This window comes from Carcharhinus amblyrhynchos, chromosome 10, assembly GCF_965287045.1.
Source record: "Carcharhinus amblyrhynchos chromosome 10, sCarAmb.v2.hapA, whole genome shotgun sequence".
In the NCBI taxonomy this organism is placed as follows: Eukaryota; Metazoa; Chordata; class Chondrichthyes; order Carcharhiniformes; family Carcharhinidae; genus Carcharhinus; species Carcharhinus amblyrhynchos.
The window spans coordinates 30,292,360-30,311,887 of record NC_137333.1 but is presented as its reverse complement, the minus strand read 5'-3'; the positions used below and the strand labels follow the sequence as shown (position 1 = coordinate 30,311,887).

General features: G+C 41.8%; 1 protein-coding gene across 2 annotated transcripts in view; it reads left to right on the top strand.

The window, feature by feature from the left end:
- The window catches only part of LOC145349350 (T-cell surface protein tactile), a 131,843-nt gene that overhangs the window by 90,279 nt on the left and 22,036 nt on the right, over positions 1-19,528 (top strand). The window contains exons 8-9 of one of the 2 annotated variants that reach the window (XM_080197865.1): positions 3,903-4,018; positions 5,857-5,995. The exons of the other annotated variant lie outside the window; for it this stretch is intronic. Of the exons in view, the coding sequence (XP_080053991.1) occupies positions 3,903-4,018; positions 5,857-5,995 (255 nt within the window). The remainder of the gene's footprint in view (positions 1-3,902; positions 4,019-5,856; positions 5,996-19,528) is intronic. 2 annotated transcript variants of the gene reach the window in all.

The following is a 19,528-nucleotide window of genomic DNA, read 5'->3' as shown; positions in this document are numbered from 1 at the left end:
TTGGAATGCTCTGCCTGCTGCAGTTGTAAATGCGCCTAGTTTGGGGGCGTTTAAGAGATCTGTGGATAGGTTTATGGATGGAAAGGGTTTGGTTTAGGTGAGAGGGTCATTGCTTTTTAACTGGTCGGCGCAACATCGTGGGCCGAAGGGCCTGTTCTGCGCTGTAATGTTCTATGTTCGATGTTCTAATATTCACCACCAACCTCTCTCCCCCATGCCTTCCAAGGTCAGAGCTGACATCTGTCCCCTCTAAACAATCAACACAGGTAATCCTTTCTGATGCCACTGAACATTGCTGGCATCCCCGGCTCCCATGTCATTCCTCCCCACCACCACAAATAAATGAATCCCCCACCTTTGCCCTGCTACAAGTTGGCAATGCCAGGTAGGCACTTTTACACCCCCGGGGAATCCCCATGACAGGTTTGTATCTGGGTGAACCTGTTGTAAGCCTCGCTGATGTAACATCACCGTTGGCAAGGTTTAAAATTATGGTGTGGGCTCAATATCTGGCAGGAGGGTGTTCGATGAGATGTAAATCTATTAAAATATATTGTCAACCCACAGCACATGGGCTGCAGTGATTCAAGATGGCAGCTCACCACCGCCTTCTCAAGGGCAATTAAGGATGGGCAATAAATGCTAGCCAGCCAGCAATGCCCATGTCCCATGAATGAATTTTTAAAAATCGGGTTCATGTCCTTATGGGTGTGAATTTGATTAAGTTGTTGGCGAGTGGCGGCGAAAATCAGAAATCGCAACCTCACTTGTAAGATTCATGATTTCCGGATTTCGGTGGATCATTCATCATTCCTGTGGATGGAGAGATTGAACTCAGTATCCTGCCCTTAATCATTCCCTTAGACCTTCTCTCACTTACCATCTTACCTCCCAACACACTTTCCAACCCACTCAACCTGGTACCTACCATAAGCAAACTCACAAGCCCTATAATAACAATTGGAAGTATTTGATAAGATTCTAAATCTGTCAAAATGAACAAATTCTACTTGAACATAAATTTATAATCCTCCTAACAGCTCATAAATCTGACAAAATAAAGAAATAATACTTGAAAATGTACTTAAGAACTACATTCCTCTTAGCTGGCCATAAATCTGTCTAATGACCAGGCTCACATCGGCAAAGTAGGGCGGCTGGGTATGGGATAATGACGCACAAGAAGACAAAAACACAAGAAATAGAAACAGGAGTAGGACACCAGCTCCTTCAAACCAGCCCCACCATTCAACACAATCATGGCTGAACTATGCAGGCTTCAACTTTTCTGTACCATTTCCCCATAGCCCTCGGTTCCTAGATCTATCAAATACTTATCCACCTCCACTTTAAATACTTCTAATGATACAGCCTCCACCACCCCTTGGGACAGAGAATTCCAAAGGTTCGCCACCCTCAATTCACCTGTTTTAAATGACCGACCCTCTATCTTGTACCTATGTCTCTTTGTTTGAAACTTTCCCAGTCGTGAAAACAGCTTACCATCTACCTTTGAAGCCCCTTCAGGACCTTATATGTTTGAATATAGTCACTCCTCACTTTTCTAAACTCCAAGGAATACAGATGCAAACTATTTCTTGATAGGATGACCCTCTCATCCCAGCAATTAGCCTGGTGAATCTCCTTTGGACTGTCTCCAATGTTACTATATCCTTTTTAACGTAAGGGGACCAAAATGTATACAGTGTGACCTGGTCCCTTTCTCATGCTAAGAGACATTGCTAGTGTCAGAAGTGGGGAGACAATCCTGTAATCGGGACCTGCCCACCCATTTTTAACACCTAACAGATATAACTCAGCAGTGTATCAGGAAGGAAACATTCAGCGCACAGCATTTATTTATACTGTGTAATTAGTGATCTTTGCATCACAGTTATATTAAGAACATAATTAAGTTTATCTACAACTCACCTCAGTGACTGTCATTAAAGCATATATAATGAGTGACAAACCTTTTTCCTAACCCAAACCTGATTTTCTGACAATAGTCCACCAGAGTGGACAGAGCTAGACCAATGTTTCATCAGAAAAGCTCTTTTATCACTGCAGCAAATCAGCTTCATATTGCATTCTGTACATAATGGTTTAATATCAGCAACTGTATCCTAACCAGTTGCAGAGGATTGACTTTACATAACAGGAATGTAAGATTGTCTCTTAACATTTCAGTATTTACAGTGATATTTCTGTGTTAGAAGCTTGATTACATCCTCCCCTAATTACTCTGTGCACAAGTAACTTACAAGGTTTTGTATCAATCAGAGGTAGTCTACAAATAACCCTCTGTTGATTTCACCTTAATTTGATGACAAAGGCAACTAAAAACCACTCTTGACCTTGTAATATATGGATATAATGTATGTTGGGGTTTGGCGTGTGTATTGCCCCCTTGAGAGTGCAGATCAGGTGATTCCTGGTGTGGGACCCAGTTGTGCAGACTTAAATCTGACCGATGAACAGTGCACACCTACAATAAAGGGTTCCCAGTGTTCAAGTCATCAAGCCTACTTCATAGTTCGATAGGCACCACAGTGGATAGGTGCATACATAACAAACTTGTCTGTGGAAACTTCTAAAGCATCCCTTCAAACAAACTGGCGAATGTGGTCTCCGGTGAGACATCACTGCATCCTTCTGAGAATACACTGAAAGGTCAGATGGATTCCAACTTGATTTGTGTACATTGTGCAATGGTAATATTTTACAGTGTTAAATTACCTAATAGTCTTTGATGGAATTAATCTATTTAAATGACTTCTCTTTGCAGTTTACAGTCAAGAAAGCAGATGGAACAGCGAAAGAAATTTAAATTGCCACCCAAAACTGCTTAAAAAAGAGATGAGGCTTTTTTAAAGATTGTAATAATTTACAGAACTTTGCATAAAACATGTTTATGTTGTCACTGAAGATTATTTCCCTCACTGAGCTGTTGTCTAACCCAGAGGCAGCCTTCTTGTAGGATGACAGATCTGTTGACAATCATAAGCATCAATGGATCATGTTGCTCATATCCTGTCAGTGAATGAAACAAAGTTATGGGTGGCACGGTAGCACAGTGGTTAGCACTGCTGCTTCACAGCTCCAGGGACCTGGGTTTGATGCCTGACTTGGGTCATTGAATGTGTGGAGTTTGCACATTCTTCTTGTGTCTGCATGGGTTTCCTCTGGGTGCTCCAGTTTCCTCCTACAGTCCAAAGATGTGCGGGTTAGGTTGATTACCATGCTAAAATTGCCCCTTAGTGTCCTGAGATGCGTAAGTTAGAGGGATTAGTGGGTAAATGTGTAGGGATATGGGGGTACGGCCTGGGTGGGATTATGGTCAGTGCAGACATGATGGACCAGATAGCCTCTTTCTGCACTGTAGGGTTTCTATGAGAGTTCAGCCTATCATATCAGTAAATTGACAGGTTTTACTTGTGCTTTTATTTGCTATCAAAATGTTGATATTTGTGATGCTGGGGAGAGATATGCTCACAGCCACAAATTTATGATGTGGCCATTCAGGAATGTGCTGCAGTAAATGCGGTTACTTAGACTACTAGTACATAGCATAGGTTAGTGCTCACTGTATCATATTGGTTTTAGAAGAGCACAGAATAGCAATAGTTTGCATGATACACAATATCACTGGGGTAGATTTTAGTAAGGGATGCAAGGTTGAGAGGAGATTCAAACATTGAGGATTGCATGCTAGTAATGGATTTAGCTTAGTTTTGATAATTGTCCCACCAAATTTTCCAGATGAAAATATTAAGAACAAATATCTATTCCACTTATTCCTACATTTCTGACGTTCTTGCACCTTGTGTTTTATACTCTGCTGTGACTCTAGTGACTCTAGCTGAATTCCTTTAATGTATGGTCTGGACTATTGTTTCCAGGTCTGGGCAACATTGAATTTACTCCTGAGGGTCCCTATGAGGTATTTCCTGGAGATGCTCTGAACATTTCATGCCACATCAACAGTTCAGTGACCCCACGTTACAGATGGACAAAGGTAATGGTCTCACTGATATTAAAAAGGAGAATAGCTTAAAACCATTAAAACAGGAATTAATTAATATATTCTAAAGAACTCGTTAATTATTTTTGCTTGTTTGTTGGGCTGAGTAGAATAATGTGGAGCAAAGAACTGTTGCTTCAGCACATAAACTTCTGCCATGGAGATTAAGATGACTAAGTTGATTTAAAAAATGGTAGCATGAGGAAAATTTCTTTTTGTTCATTCATGGGATCTAGGCAATCCTGGCAAGGGTAACATTTATTGCCCATCTCTAATTCCCCTTGAGATGTTGGGGGATGAACTGACTTCTTGCTGCAGTGTATGGTTCATATATAGAATATCCTACTCAATTTAGATTTGATCTTGAAGATTTCTAGTGATGGGTCTATGACTATTTTCTTTGATAGCCTGTTCCATTGTGGGACTGTCCTTTGAAAGAAAGATTGTTAATAAATGGTCTTGGAAACAAATAGCTGTAGAAGTTTGTATGGATGACTACCTTAAGATTTGTCATTGCTAGAGGGCACTTCAGCAGGAGATCAGAGGGAAGCCTGCAGTAATATGATTAACCAAAGTTTTTACAGATTGTTGCAACAGAATGAATTTAGGGTAGATCAGTGTTATAAAATTGCACCTTTTAAAAACAAATTGCAGAGTCAAATTTATCTTGGTCATTGGGAATATATTTGACAATTAGGGTGGCACGGTAGCACAGTAGTTAACACTGCTGCCTCACAGCAGCACGGACCCAGGTTCAATTCTGGCCTTGGGTCACTGTCTGTGTGGAGTTTCCACATTCTTCCTGTGTCTATGTGGGTTTCCTCCAGGTGCTCTGGTTTCCTCCCAAAGTCCAAAGATGTGCAGCTGAGGTTCACTGGCCTTGGTAAATTTCCCTTAGTGTCAGGGAGATTAGGAGGGTAAATATGAAGGGTTACGGGGATAGGACCTTATAATGACTTTAATCAGGCAATTGAGGTGGGCTTGTTAGAATGTGAACTCCCTGATTAAGGGCCAATTTGATGGGTCAATCAGGGATCCTTTTTCTTTGTACTTAACCAGGAGTGCCAGTTCCTCTGGGATTCCTAGTGTGGACTGCTAACAAAAGGAACTCTGTACGCTATTATCAGACTTGTAAATAAAGGGATCTTGGTGAAGGGACTTATGCCTCTGAGGACTTATTACAGCCCTGATGGAATTATTCAGTGCAGGCTCGATGGGCCAAATGGCCTCCTTCTGCACTGTACATTCTATGAATTTCACCTGAGAAAATGTGGAGAAAATCACACTAGGTTATTACTATGTTTAAAAACATTGCAGTTTATTCCTTAACATTATCTGGATGGTATTGGTAATTCAAGTGACATGCAATACAGGAAGTGGGAAAAAAAAGTGTGAGCGCTGGGGAAGAACCATTTTAAGATGGCATAGATTTTCTGGTAGATTTGACATGCAATATTATCTCTCTTACTCTCTTCACAGAGACCTGTTGAGTATTTCACATTTTCTGTTTTTACTTCAAATTTCCAGCATCTGAACTTCTTACCTCCATCTGGCTTCACTGAGCTTTAACTCAGAAGAACTAAATTTGTAGGGAAAGCTATTTTTATTATTTTAGATTTGATTTGTGACCCCTGTAACATACCAAGCCGCTCTGATTGGGATGAATTACAAAATGAGCTAAAACACAAAATTACAAAATTACAAAATGAGCTAAATGTTGGGGTAAATCTGTGTTTTAATTCAATACTGTGCTCACACTACTGAGGGCTGATACATATTCAATCTTCTTGACTCTTTCACACTTACATATAAATCCTTGATTTTTTTTGAAGGTTAATGGGATAGGATCAAATTCCAATCAATTGATCTTGCAAAATATAACTGAAGAGACTGCTGGAATGTACATCTGTCATGCTAATATTCCTGGGACCAATCTACACCACAGTTCTTACATTAATGTCACCATTAAAGGTAAGATCTAAGGTGCTAAAATCAGTTAAAATGAGGAGAAATCAGGCAAAATCTCACAAAATTATTGCTATGTCTAAAAAGACAACATTACAGTTTATCCCTTAACATTACGTGAATGGAAAAAATATATGTAATATATACAAATATAATATATATGAAGTGCAAGTTAGGAAGTGACAAACACATGTGAGCATTTCTTATTCAGAGGGTTATTAGGAGTTTATTACAATATTCAACTTGGTGTTCAGTGATGTGCATACAATTGCAACAAAATTTTAAGGTACCAAGACGCAGGGTATGCTCCATGCATGCTCTTTCCATTTCTGTTGCAACAGATCTGTCTAACCAGCCATTTATAAAATGATTTGCAACTTTAGTACAGTTTTCTGGTGTCATGAGAATCAAATTGGCACCTAGACTTGACTGAAAGAGGGGTTAGAGTGTCTGATTTAAGAGTTGTGTATTCATCTTCATAAGGTCCTTTGCTGACGTAACACAATCTTAACTTGGACTTGTATGGCTTAGCAAGGCTTTAAGTGGTCTGTGGGCAAATATGGCTTAGCAAGGCTTTAAGTGGTCTGTGGGCAAAGAGAGCACTCAACACAATGTGGAATTCATTGCATGACAGAGCTCTCATTGACTTGGGATATATAGACAGGAATGGTCTTGTGAACTGTACTGACTTGAGGTTCTCACTGCAATGCAAATTCAGCTCTCTTAAGGATTCAGCAGGGTCCACGCAGAAAATAATTCCTCATTGGTGCAGTATTGACTATTTGAGGTTTTGCCCTAACGCAAAGATTATTTAGGACAGAGATTGTCAAGGCATCCATTAATTGCAGGGTCCCGAGTGGTTGAACCTCAGGCAACCATTTTCTTGGTGTGGCACACTCCAGTGAGGACAATGCAAACAAACCTCAAAACTTTACCGTTTGAACTAGATATTAATGGTCACTGTTTCTTGATGTATGAATGGCCTTTTGGGGATAGTAGCAAGATGATGTCTCAACATTCTGCATGACCTAGACTTTAATGGTTCCAGCTTCCTGATATGTGAATTGTGGGCAGTTTCACAATGATGTCTCAAAACTCCACATTGATGAGAGCTGGTCATGAGACAAATGATGCTCTCATGGTGCTGCTGTCTAATTAGCCATCTATCTGGTAATGGCTAAAAGAGTGATATGTGTGATAGTGATGCTTTATTGAGCAGATGTTAGACTGACATGAGTAAATCCCTATATAAATTGGAATTCCAGTTGTTTATATGCTGCCATGCACTATGACTTGGTGAGGACAAAGATACAAACGATAGATGTGTGAGAAGGGAATGCTCCACAGCAGCCTCATGTTGTCAAACTACTCAGTTAACCATTGGTTAGGCATTTCCAAGGATAATCCCATTGTACAGTGAATACGTTCCATAACCATTATGAGAACATTGCACCTTTGAGAGAATTTCTCACTGAGGTGGAAGGTGATGGGGTCTTCCAAGCAGCAAAAGCAAAAGGAAGTAAGAATTATGAGAAATTGTCTGCACTTCACTCTCCTGGTATCTTGTAGCTATCAGACTGTTATGGGTATATCTTCTGTGTCATTCTTGTACAATGTCTCTTCATGGACTCATTTCAATCATTACCCTCTTCAGATTCATTCCCTTCAACATCCTCCTTGTCCCAGAAAATGTTTTGTTCTTTAATTTCTTCCTCAGGTAGCACAAAGTTGTGCAGGATGCAGCTAACAACAATGACCTAGGACCTGAGTAACTCTCTGTGTGGAGTTAGCACATCCTCCCCATGTCTGCATGGGTTTCCTCATGGTGTTCCAGTTTCCTCCCACAGTCCAAAGATGTGTTAGTTAAGGTGATTTACAGGGGGTAAATATGCTGGGCTATGGGGATAGGGCCTGGGCCGGATGCTCTGTCATGCAGACACGATGGGGTGAGTCGTTTCCTTCTGCACTGTATGATTCTACGATTCTAGGGCACTGTGCGATGAGTATTGGAGATTCCTGCCTGGCAAGACCAAACATCAGAAATGCATCTTCAGGCAGCCAATCGTCTGTTCTATCAAGAACCCAGTGGCAGAATGTGCAGAATTGTATCTTAGAATCACTTTGTGGACACTGAATAGGCATCATCAGCCAGTCTTCTGGCAGTATGCCTTATCCCCAGTAAGCCAGTCCTGTGAGCAATGAGGGCCCGCAAAGAGCTGTGGCACCTGTGAGTGTGTCGAGATGTAAGTATCATGGGAAGTCCCTGGTTACCTGCACAAGCATGCAAAAAATGCTTTCTGTGATCACAAGTGAACAGAATACTTATGGAGTGAAATCATTTACAATTGATTAATCTCACTGCCTGCTGCCAGGGAGACCTCAAGGCCACACGTATGCAATCAATGGCATGCTGTATTCATGGAAAACCAATTATCACTATTGTTATGTATGCACAATTTTTTCTGATTTAACAACAAAGGAAAAAGGATTTCTGAGGTATCAAACCATGGACTACTTAAACAAACCAATGCAGCTTATTTACAAGGTGTTGCCTGATTGAATTTAAAGAACAAAGAACAAAAACAGCCCCGGAAACAGGCCCTTCGGCCCAACGAGCCCGCGCCGCCATTTTAACATTACGAGTCCCCCCTCCACCCATGACCCTTATCCATGCTTATGGCATTCCACATTGAGGGAAAACTAATTTAGGGACAATTTATTACCACCAATCAGCCTAATAGCACATCTTTGGGGTGTGGGAGGAAACCGGAGCACCTGGAGAAAACCCACGCAAGCATGGGGAGAATGCGCAAACTCCCACAGACACCGGCCCAAATCCATGTGTCTGCACAGCAAACAGTGATAGTCACCGAGCTGTCGTGTTGCCCAGCATCTGGTCCAGTTTAAGCGTACACTAACAACATGAAGTACTAGGCTATTCTCGAACATCCAAGAGCAGTTCTTGTACGACCCATCGCGTGTATGCCCCTCGTTGGACAACAAGGCGGACCGACTTAAAACCTGTGAATTAAAAGAGAAAAACATCAGTATCATTCCACATCCTTATACATTACCAGGGACGTCCCAAGACTACTGAACCTTATTTAAAACAATCTCCTCTATCCTCCCATCTCCAATCCAGTCTAAGCCTGTCTAAGTAACTCTTAAACGACTCCAGCGTACCTGCCTCCACCACCTTGCTTGGCAGAGCATTCCATATCCCCACTACCCTCTGTGTGAAAAACCGAGGTATAACATACCTCACCCCCCTCACCCTAAGCCCATGGCCCCTCGTAATGTGCGTTTCTAACATAGGAAAAAGCTTCCCGCTGTTTATCTATACCATTCATAATCTTATATACCTCTATTAGATCTCCCCTTAGTCGCCGTCTTTCAAGGGAAAACAGCCCCAATTTGCTCAATCTCTCGTCATACCCCAGTCCTTCCATACCAGGCAACATCCTGGTAAACCTCCTCTGCACTCTCTCCAGGGTCTCCATGTCTTCCCGGTAGTAAGGCGATCAGAACTGGACGCAGTACTCCAAATGTGGCCTAACCAACATTCTATACAACTGCAACATTAGACTCCAGCTCTTATACTCTATACCCCTCCCTGTAAAGGCTAACATACCATAAGCTTTCTTCACAGCCTTCTCCACTTGTACTGCCACTTTCAAAGACTTGTGCACTTGCACCCCCAGGTCCCGCTGCGTTTATATACTCTTTAAAGGTCTACCCTTTATCATATAACTCCCCCCTACATTATTTTGGCCAAAATGCAGCACCTTACGTTTATCAGGATTAAACTCCATTTGCCATATTTCTGCCCAATATACCAGCCTATCTATATCCCGTTGTATTGCCAGACACTGCTCCTCACTGCCCGCCAATCCAGCCATCTTAGTGTCATCAGCAAATTTGCTGATCACACCACTTACTCCCTCTTCCAAGTCATTTATATATATTGCAAAGAGAAGAGGTCCCAGTACTGAGCCCTGCGGCACACCACTAGTGACAGACCTCCAGCAAGAAAAGTACGCTTCCACTACTACTCTCTGTCTCCTCTTACCAAGCCAGTTCTCAACCCATCTAAATACCTGGCCTTGTATTCCATGAGCCTTAATCTTCTCAACCAACCTACCATGAGGGACTTTGTCAAACGCCTTACTGAAATCTGTATAGACGACATCAACGGCTCGTCCTTCGTCGACCATTTTTGTCACCTCCTCAAAAAATTCTACCAGATTCGTAAGGCAAGACTTCCCCTTAACAAATTCAATATGGAAGTGAGATAAAAAGCTGCAAATGCCTCTGGTGATATCACAGCATGTCATGTGATGAACCAGGATGTAGAGATGCCAGCATTGGACTGGGGTAAGAACATTAAGAAATCTCACAACACCAGGTTAAATTCCAACAGGTTTATTTGGTAGCAAACATCACAAGCTTTCGGGGCGCTGCCCTTTCGTCAGGTGAGTGGAATAATTTTTCCCATCTGCTCAGTTCAACGCCTCATGGTTTTGAACATCTATATCAAATCTCCTCTTAGCGTTATCCTCTCTGAGGGGAACAGTGCCAACCTCTCCAACCTATCGTTATAATCTTTTGTTCACCGGAAGGGTAGGGGCTTTTAGATCAAACAGGCAGCATGCTCAGTGCAGACTTGAGGGGCCGAAGGGTCTGTTCCTGTGCTATATGTTTCTTTGTTCTTTGTAGCAGCTCCTGAACAGGCACCAGAGTGTATTGAGTTGGGGATTTTCACAGCAACTTTATTGAAGTGTTAATGTAAACCTACTCATGACACTCACAAATATACTTCAAAACTTCAAGTAGCTGAAGTTCTCATCCCTGGAACCATTCTTGCAAACCTCTTCTGCACTCTCTCTATTGCATTCCCATCCTTCCTATAGTGTGTGACACACAGAACTGTACACAATATTCCAGATGAAATCTAACTAGTGTCTTGTATAAGTTCAGCATAACCTCCTTGCTCTTGAACTCTATCTCCCTATAATTAAAGCCCAGAATACTACATGCTTTATTAACTGCTTTCTCCACCTTTCCAACCACCTTCAATAATCTATCCATATATAAACACCCAGGTCCCTCTCTTCTTCACCTCCTTAAGAATTTTACCCCTTATTTTGCATGTTCTTCCTGCCAAAATCTATCACTTCACACTTCTCTGCATTTAACTTCACCTACCACCTACCTGTACGTTTCACCATCTCGCCAATTTCCAGTTTTACACTGTCCTTCTTACAGTTTATAATATGTCCAAGTTTTATGTCATCATAAACTTTGAAATTATCCCCTGTATACCATACCAAGATCCAAAACATTAACATATACTCAGGAAAAGCAAAGGTCCCAATACCGACTCCTGGGGTAAACAACTTTATACCTCCCTCCAGCCTGAAAAATATATTACTCTCTGCTTCCTATTATTCAACCATTTTTGTATCCACATTGCTACTGTCCTTTATTCCATTAGCTATTAATTTTCTCACAAGTCTGTTGTGTGGTTCTGTATTGAATGCCGTCTGAAAGTCCCTGTAGACCACATCAACAGCATGACCCTCATCGACCATTTCTGTAACTCCTCAAAAAGCAGGTTGGTTAAACATAATTTCCCTATAGAAATCCATGCTGGCTCTTCCTAATCAACCCACATTTTTCCATGTAACTTCTAATTCTATCCTGAATAATTGTTTCTAGAAATTTGCCCACAACCAATGTTAACCTGACTGGCCTATAATTGCTGGGGCTATGTTCAGAATTTTTGTTTGAACCCGATTATAACCTTTACAAATCTCCAGTCCTCTGGAAGTTCCCCCGAGTCTGGAGAAGACTGAAAGATTATGTCCAGTGTCCCAAAATTTTCCATTCTCACTTCCTTCAATATCCTTGGATGTATCTCATCTGCTCCCACTGCCTTGTCAAATTTAGGTACCAACATTCTAACTTCCTCCTTAACAGTTATGAACCCTTCAAGGGACAGAGTTTCCTCATGTGTGACCATGATCTGGACAGCATCTACCTCCATAGTGAAGACAGATGCAAAGTATTCATTTAATACAGAAAACTTCAATAAATTTGCATTTGGTACTCCACAACATTGTAGTCAGTTATCTCCCAAACAGAAAAAGATTGTATTTGTTATCTGAATCACTCTCTGTCCTGATTTCACTTTCAATTGAAGTTAATAAAGTAAAACTGAGGAGGCTCAAAACAGGTGAATCTTCCTAGTCCTGCTGAGTCTTCTCTGAGTAGGGACCGGGAACTAGCTAGGAATTTTGGTTGTTGGGTCAGTGGCCCATGCATTCCCATCTTTGGGTAAACTTGCTAGAGGCATTTGAACATTGATAGTGACTACCCAGTAGCAGTGAGCCAATAACATGCAGGTAATATTTTAATGGGAGAAATGGGGAGGATTTGGTTGGAATCTCCCCAGCGTCAGAGTGGACTCCCACTGAGTGCTGATTCTGGCAGTTCCATTTGGGTAGCTACCATGCCCCAATAACTGGGCCACTGATATGAAAGGCCACACCCACACCAACATCCTGTGAAGAGATTTTCCCTCCAGTTCACTGGCTTAGGAATGCCTGAATGAATCTGGTGAGTTGTCCCTAAGGGGTGGTGGTCCTTATCTTCAGCGGATGTTGCCTCTAGACCCATAGAACCTCAACATTGCAGAAGGAGGCCATTTGGCTCCGAAAGAGCACCTTACCCAGATCCAACACCCTACCCTCGCCCCATAACTCTGCGCATTTACCATGGGTAATCCACCTAATCTGCAAATCTTTGGACATTATGGAGGATTTTGACAATGGCCAATCCACCTAAGCTGTTCTATTTCTATTTGTTGAGTGAGAAACATTTTAATTAAAATCAAATTCCTCATCAGGATTTTTTTATGCGTTACTTTGGCTTTGTTTGTCTGTTTTATCACAGATCACTTGAAAATCACAATGTACTGGATAACATTTTCAGAATACATTCTACACATAAATATTATACTTATCTTCATAAAAGAGCATAACATCAGACAAGGTGAAGGAAAGGTCTTTCAAACTCAGTAATACTCATCTCTCTGATATTAAATCTCATCCAGCCTAATATTTTAAACACCCCAAATATATTGAACTCTACTGCCCTGATTTACAGGGTATTATTAACATTTAACATCCGAGAGTGCAAAAAATTTTTCAAAAATCTACTTTAAATTTATGTCATGTTCATTTAAATTGATGTCCTTAAATCCTCCCCTCACTCCTATCCCCCACCTGATTTAGTTTTTATGTATTCTGCCTTCACCTTGAACTCACTGTCTGTGAAAATAAATCAGGCAAGGAGCATTAATACTTATAAATCTCAGTGAATTCACGATTAACCCTTTTCTCTCTACAGTTATGTCTTACATTGTCTTCATAGACTCACATAGGGGCTGCACAATTGCACATGATTAGCACTGCTGCCTCACAAGTGCCAGGGAAGCGGTTTCAATTCCAGTCTCGAGTCACTGTCTGTGTTGAGTTTGCACATTCTCCCCATGTCTGCGTGGGTTTCCTCCAGGTGCTCCAGTTATCTTTCACAGTCCAAAGATTTGCAGGTTAGGTTGATTGGCTACGCTGAATTAACCCTCATGTCTAGGGGATTAGCAGGGTAAATATGAGGGGTTACGGGAATAGGGCCTTGGTGGGATTGTGGCCACTGCAGATGGGCCAGATGGCCTCCTTCTGCACTGTTGGGATTCTATGATTCACATAGGCTCATCTCCATTATCTTAAAAATAATTTCACTTGAACTTTCCTGAACTACCAACTGCAAAGTATAATTACACAGCCTGTTCTGAAATTAGACCAAGAAGTGACTCACTGAAGAACACAATGTCCCTTGCATCTGATAGTCTAGCATATGTTCTCTTTGTGACATTTAACATTAAGATCGCCACAGATATTATGAAGCTTTAGCACAAACTTTCTGGCTGTGTGGAGTTTACATACTCTCCCTGTGTCTGCATGGGTTTCCTCTGGGTGCTCCGGTTTCCTCTCACACTACAAAGATGCATGGGTTAGGTGGATTGACCATTCTAATTTGCCCCTTAGTATCAGAAGGACTAGGTAGGTAAATGCATGGGATTATAGGGATAGAGGCTGGGTGGGATTGTGGTCAGTGCAGATTGCTCTCGTTTCCTCCCATAGTCCGAAAGACATGCTGGTTGTGTGGATTGGCATGCTAAATTCTGCCCAAACAGTGCCTGACTAAGGTGACTAGGGGATTTTCACAGTAATTTCATTGCAGTGTTAATGTAAGCCTGCTTGTGACATGAATAAATAAACTTTAAAAAACTGTAAAACTTCTACCCCGATTATTCTTTTTGCTGGCTTCCCATCTAGAGTATCCACTAATTCTAACAAACCTACGGTACCTGGGATGTGGTGGCGATGGATTACCTTAAGAGGAATGGTTGGACAACTTGGCCTGCATTCACTGAAGTTTAGAAGATTTTTATAAGATCACCTCTCAAAGATCCTAACTGGACTAAATGCTGAATGGATGTTCCTTCTGATGGGAAGGGGTCTGGTTTCCTCCCACACCCCAAAGATGTGCTGTTAGGCTGATTGGCAGGAATAAATTGTCCCTAAATCAGTTTCCCTCAATCTGGATGGACATAAAACATTAGACAGGGGTCGTGGGTGGAGAGGTGGACTGGTGGTGTTGAGATGGCGGCACGGGCTCGTTGGGCCGAAGGGCCTGTTTCCCGGGCTGATTTTGTTCTTTGTTCTTTGTTCTTTGAAGGACTCGAAACAGGAATGCAATTTAAAAATATGGGATTTCCCATTTAATATGGAGATGAGAAGAATTTTTTTTCTCTCCGGGGCTGGGAATCTTTGGCATTCTGTTCCCCAGAAAGTGATGGAGGCAGGGTTAATAAATATGTCTTAAGCAGAGGTAGACAGACTCTGGACTAACAAGGGAGTCAAAGGTTATTGGGTGTAGGTGGAATGAAGAATTGATGGTGCAGTGAGATCTGCCATGAATGGTGGAACAGGCCCAGGGGGTGGATTGGCTCCTTTTTCATATGTTCCATACTAAGTCTCATTTCTGGCAGCAGAGGATGCAAGACATGCAAAACACTGCAGACATTGGTGGTCCCACTGAAGGTCTCACTGGCACCCAATGGTGTGGTCGCCTCCGCTGCCAGATATATGTTCCTGGAAAATCTGGCCCCATGATTCTACAATCTCTTGAAAACTGATAGGATATAAATGAATTCAGAGTCTGACCTGAATTATAAATCATGGAACCTATTAAGTTGTGAAAACAACAACAGAGGCAAATAAACTGAACAACAAATAACAATGGTTTACAAAACATTGTTATTCACTCTCAAACACAGAAAATAATCAATTCCTGATCTGATCCTTTACTGATCTCTTTAATAATACTAGACCTGAGCTATTATTGCTTAATTATATTGGTTTATAAAGTTTATGGTATCTGTTTCTATGGAATTTCCTATCTTTCTCTGATGGCCTAAGAAGAATTGAGAAACTGGAAGGATATACTTTTGGATCATCCATTTTTCAGTCACATCAGTTCTGCCCAAAAGCAGCTTCTTGACTCATTGGCCAGAATTTACAGCCCCACCCACCCCGGGAATTGGAGTGGATGAGCGGTGGAGCATGTAAAAGTTCATTGACCTTGACTGGGATTTTATGGTTTTGGGACGAGCGAGGCCATAAAATCCCATTCATTGTCTGCTTCATCCTAAGCTGTTTTCTTGACAGATTGCTTTTGTCAGTGGTGGCCCCACTCTCAGAGATGTGGTGAGGTCCCATGTTGACCTCAGCCAGAACAGGAATCAAACCCAGAAGGTTATCATTATTTTGAACCACACTTGAGCCTTCTTGCCGACATGTCAGCAGACCCCAACCACCCCCACCAACCACCTCCACCATCACCCCCCCCCCCCCCCCGGACCCACCTGCCCTTCTCACCATACCCACAACATCTTTTGAAATTTATCACAAGATCAAAGGAAGCCAAAATGCATCTAATTAAGTTAAAGCTGCCAATCGTATACTACTTAAAACTACATACAGCATGTAGGTTCATTAAACAGGGTTGAAACAGTTATTTTGTAACGTAAAAAGATAGAAGCAGAATTTTCATGGGGGTATCCTGCCACTAGCCCACCAAACCTTTGGTGGAAGGTGAGTGAGATTGGCCATTCCCCCATGGTCCCCATCAATCTTTTGCCAAGTTATGGTGAATGATAAAGGGAACCTCCTGTAAAAATGTCAAGTAACCAGGAATTTAAAGAACAAAGAACAAAGAACAACCCGGCACGGGAAACAGGCCCTATCTACTATTCTGGGGATTGCTACCCAAATTATCAACCATATCCATCCAGTATGAACTATACATAAATCCATTTGCTATCAAAATTAACAGTTCATTTTGTTTTAATGGGTCATTCACAGAACAAAGCAATAATGAAAACTATTTGAAAATATTGAGGTGCTGTTAAATTAAAGAGCTTTGAAATTAACCAGAGTTAACATATAAAAATGAATTGGTCACATCCTAGCTGAGATAATCATTGAATAGAATCCCTACAGTGCAGAAGGAGGCCATTTGGCCCATCAAGTCTGTACCAACCTATTCCCGTAACCCCACATATTTGCCCTGTTTATCTCCTGACACTAGGGTCAGTTTAGCATGACCAATCAAACTAACCCGCACATCTTTGGACTGTGGGAGGAAACTGGAGCACACAGAGGAAACCCATGCAGACAAGGAGAGAATGTGCAAACTCCACACACTCAGTGAACCGAGGCCAGATTGAACAAAGAGCAAAGAACAAAGAAAAGTGCAGCACAGAAACAGGCTCTTCAGCCCTCAAGCCTATATCGATCATGATGCCTGCCAAAATTAAAACCGTATGCACTTACGGACTCCATATCCTTCCATTCCCATCCTATTCATGTATTCGTCTAGTTGCCTCAATTTCCTCAATACCTACTGCTGTAAGAAATTCGATTTGGGGATGAATATATTTGCTTGTTTATGAAAGCTGTTTACAAAACTGATATTATCCATTCAGCCATATTAGATTTCCCATGAACCATCTAGTCACAATAAAATCATTTATTGTTCATAAGGGGCATTTGTCTCAGCTTATTTTGAAATAAAGCCATATTTTGTTTCTCAGGCAGCATGAGTTTCCATATGAAAGTAAGAACAAAGAACAAAGAAAAGTGCAGCACTGGAACAGGCCCTTCGGCCCTCCAAGCCTGAGTCAATCCTGATGCCTGCCAAAACTAAAACCGTGTGCAGTTACAGAGTCCATATCCTTCCATTCCTATCCTATTCACGTATTTGTCTAGTTGCTGCAATCGTACCTACAGCGCGCTCCAGACATTTACCACCCTCTGTGTAAAAAACTTGCTTCGCACACCTCCTCTAAACTTTTCCCCTGCATCTTAAACCTATGTCCCCAAGTACTTGACTTTTCTACTCTAGGACAGACCATCTAACTATCCACTCTGTCCACGCCACTCACAATCTTGTAAACCTCTATCAGGTTACCCCTCAACCTCTGTCATTCCAGTGAGAACAAACCAAATTTATCCAATCTGTCTTTGTAGCTAATACCCTCAAGTCCAGGCAACATCATGGTAAGCCTCTTCTGCACCCTCTTCAAAGCATCCACATCCTTCTGGTAGTGTGGCAACCAGAATTGCACACGAAGAACAAAGAAAATTACAGCACAGGAACAGGCCCTTCGGTCCTCAAAGCTGGCACCGACCATGCTGCCCGACTGAAGTAAAACCATCTTCCCTTCCATATCCCTCTATTCCCATCTTATTCACATATTTATCCAGACGCCTCTGAAAACTCACTATCATATCTGCTTCGACTATCTCCTCCGGCAGCAAGTTCCAGGCACGCACCCCCTCTGTGTAAAAAAACTTGCCTTGTACATCTCCCTTAAACCTTGCCCTATGCCCCGTAGTAATTGACTCTTCCACCCTGGGAAAAAGTTTCTGACTATCCATTCTGTCCGTGCCTCTCATAAACTTGTAGACTCCTATCAGGTCGCCCCCCTGCCCCCCCCAACCTTCGTTGTTCCAGAGAGAACACACCAAGTTTCTCCAACCCCTCCTCATTGCTAATGCCCTCCATACCAGGCAACATCCTTGTAAACCTTTTCTGTATCCTCTCCAAAGCCTCCACATCCTTCTGGTAATGCAGTGACCAAAATTGAACACTATGTTCCAAGTGCAGCCTAATTAAGGTTCTATAAAGCTGCAACATGACTTGCTAATTTTCAAACTCAATGCCCCGGCCAATGAAGGCAAACATGCCTATGCCTTCTTGACTACCTTCTCCACCCACGTTGCCACTTTCAGCGACCTTTGTACCTGTACACCCAGATCCCTCTGTCCATCAATACTCTTAAGTATTCTGCTATTTACTGTATATTTCCTATCTGCATTAGACCTTCCAAAATGCATTACCTCACATTTGTCCGGATTAAGTTCCATCTACCATCTCTCCGTCCAAGTCTCCAACTGATAACTGAAACTGATAAATGAAGTTGCAGGGGCCCTAGCAGATATATTTAAAATGTCAGTATGCACAGGTGAGGTGCCGGATGATTGGAGGATAGCTCATGTTGTTCCGTTGTTTAAAAAAGGGTCAAAAAGTAATCTGGGAAATTATAGGCTGATAAGCTTCACATCAGTCATAGGTAAATTATTGAAAGGAGATAGGATCTACAAATACTTGGATAGACAGGGACTTATTAGGGAGAGTCAACATGGCTTTGTGCGTGATAGGTTATGTTTAACGAATTTATTAGAGTTTTTCGGGGAAGTTACCTAGAAAATGGATGAAGGGAAGGCAGTGGATGTTGTCGACATGGACTTCAGTAAGGCCTTTGACAAGGTCCCCCATGGGAGGTTAGTTAGGAAGGTTCAGTTGCTAGGTATACATGGAGAGGTAGTAAATTGGATTAGACATTGGCTTGATGGAAGAAGTCAGTGAGTGGTAGTGGAAGATTGCTTCCCTGAGTGGAGGCCTGTGACTAGTGGTGTGCCACAGGGATCAGTGCTCGGTCCATTGTTGTTTGTCATCTATATCAATGATCTGGATGATAATGTGGTAAATTGGATTGGCAAATTTGCTGATGATACAAAAATTGGAGGTGTAGTGGACGGTGAGTAAGGTTTTCAAAGCTTGCAGAGGGATTTGGACCATCTAGAAAAATGGGCTGAAAAATGGCCGATGGAGTTTAAAGCAGACAAGTGTGAGGTATTGCACTTTGGAAGGACAAATCAAGGTAGAATATACAAGGTAAATGGTAGGACACTGAAGAGTGTAGTAGAACAGAGGGATCTGGGAATACAGATACATAATTCCCTAAAAATGGCATCACATGAAGATAGGGTCATAAGGAGTGCTTTTGGAACATTGGCCTTTCTAAATCAAAGTATTGAGTATAAGAGTTGGAATTTTATGGTGAGG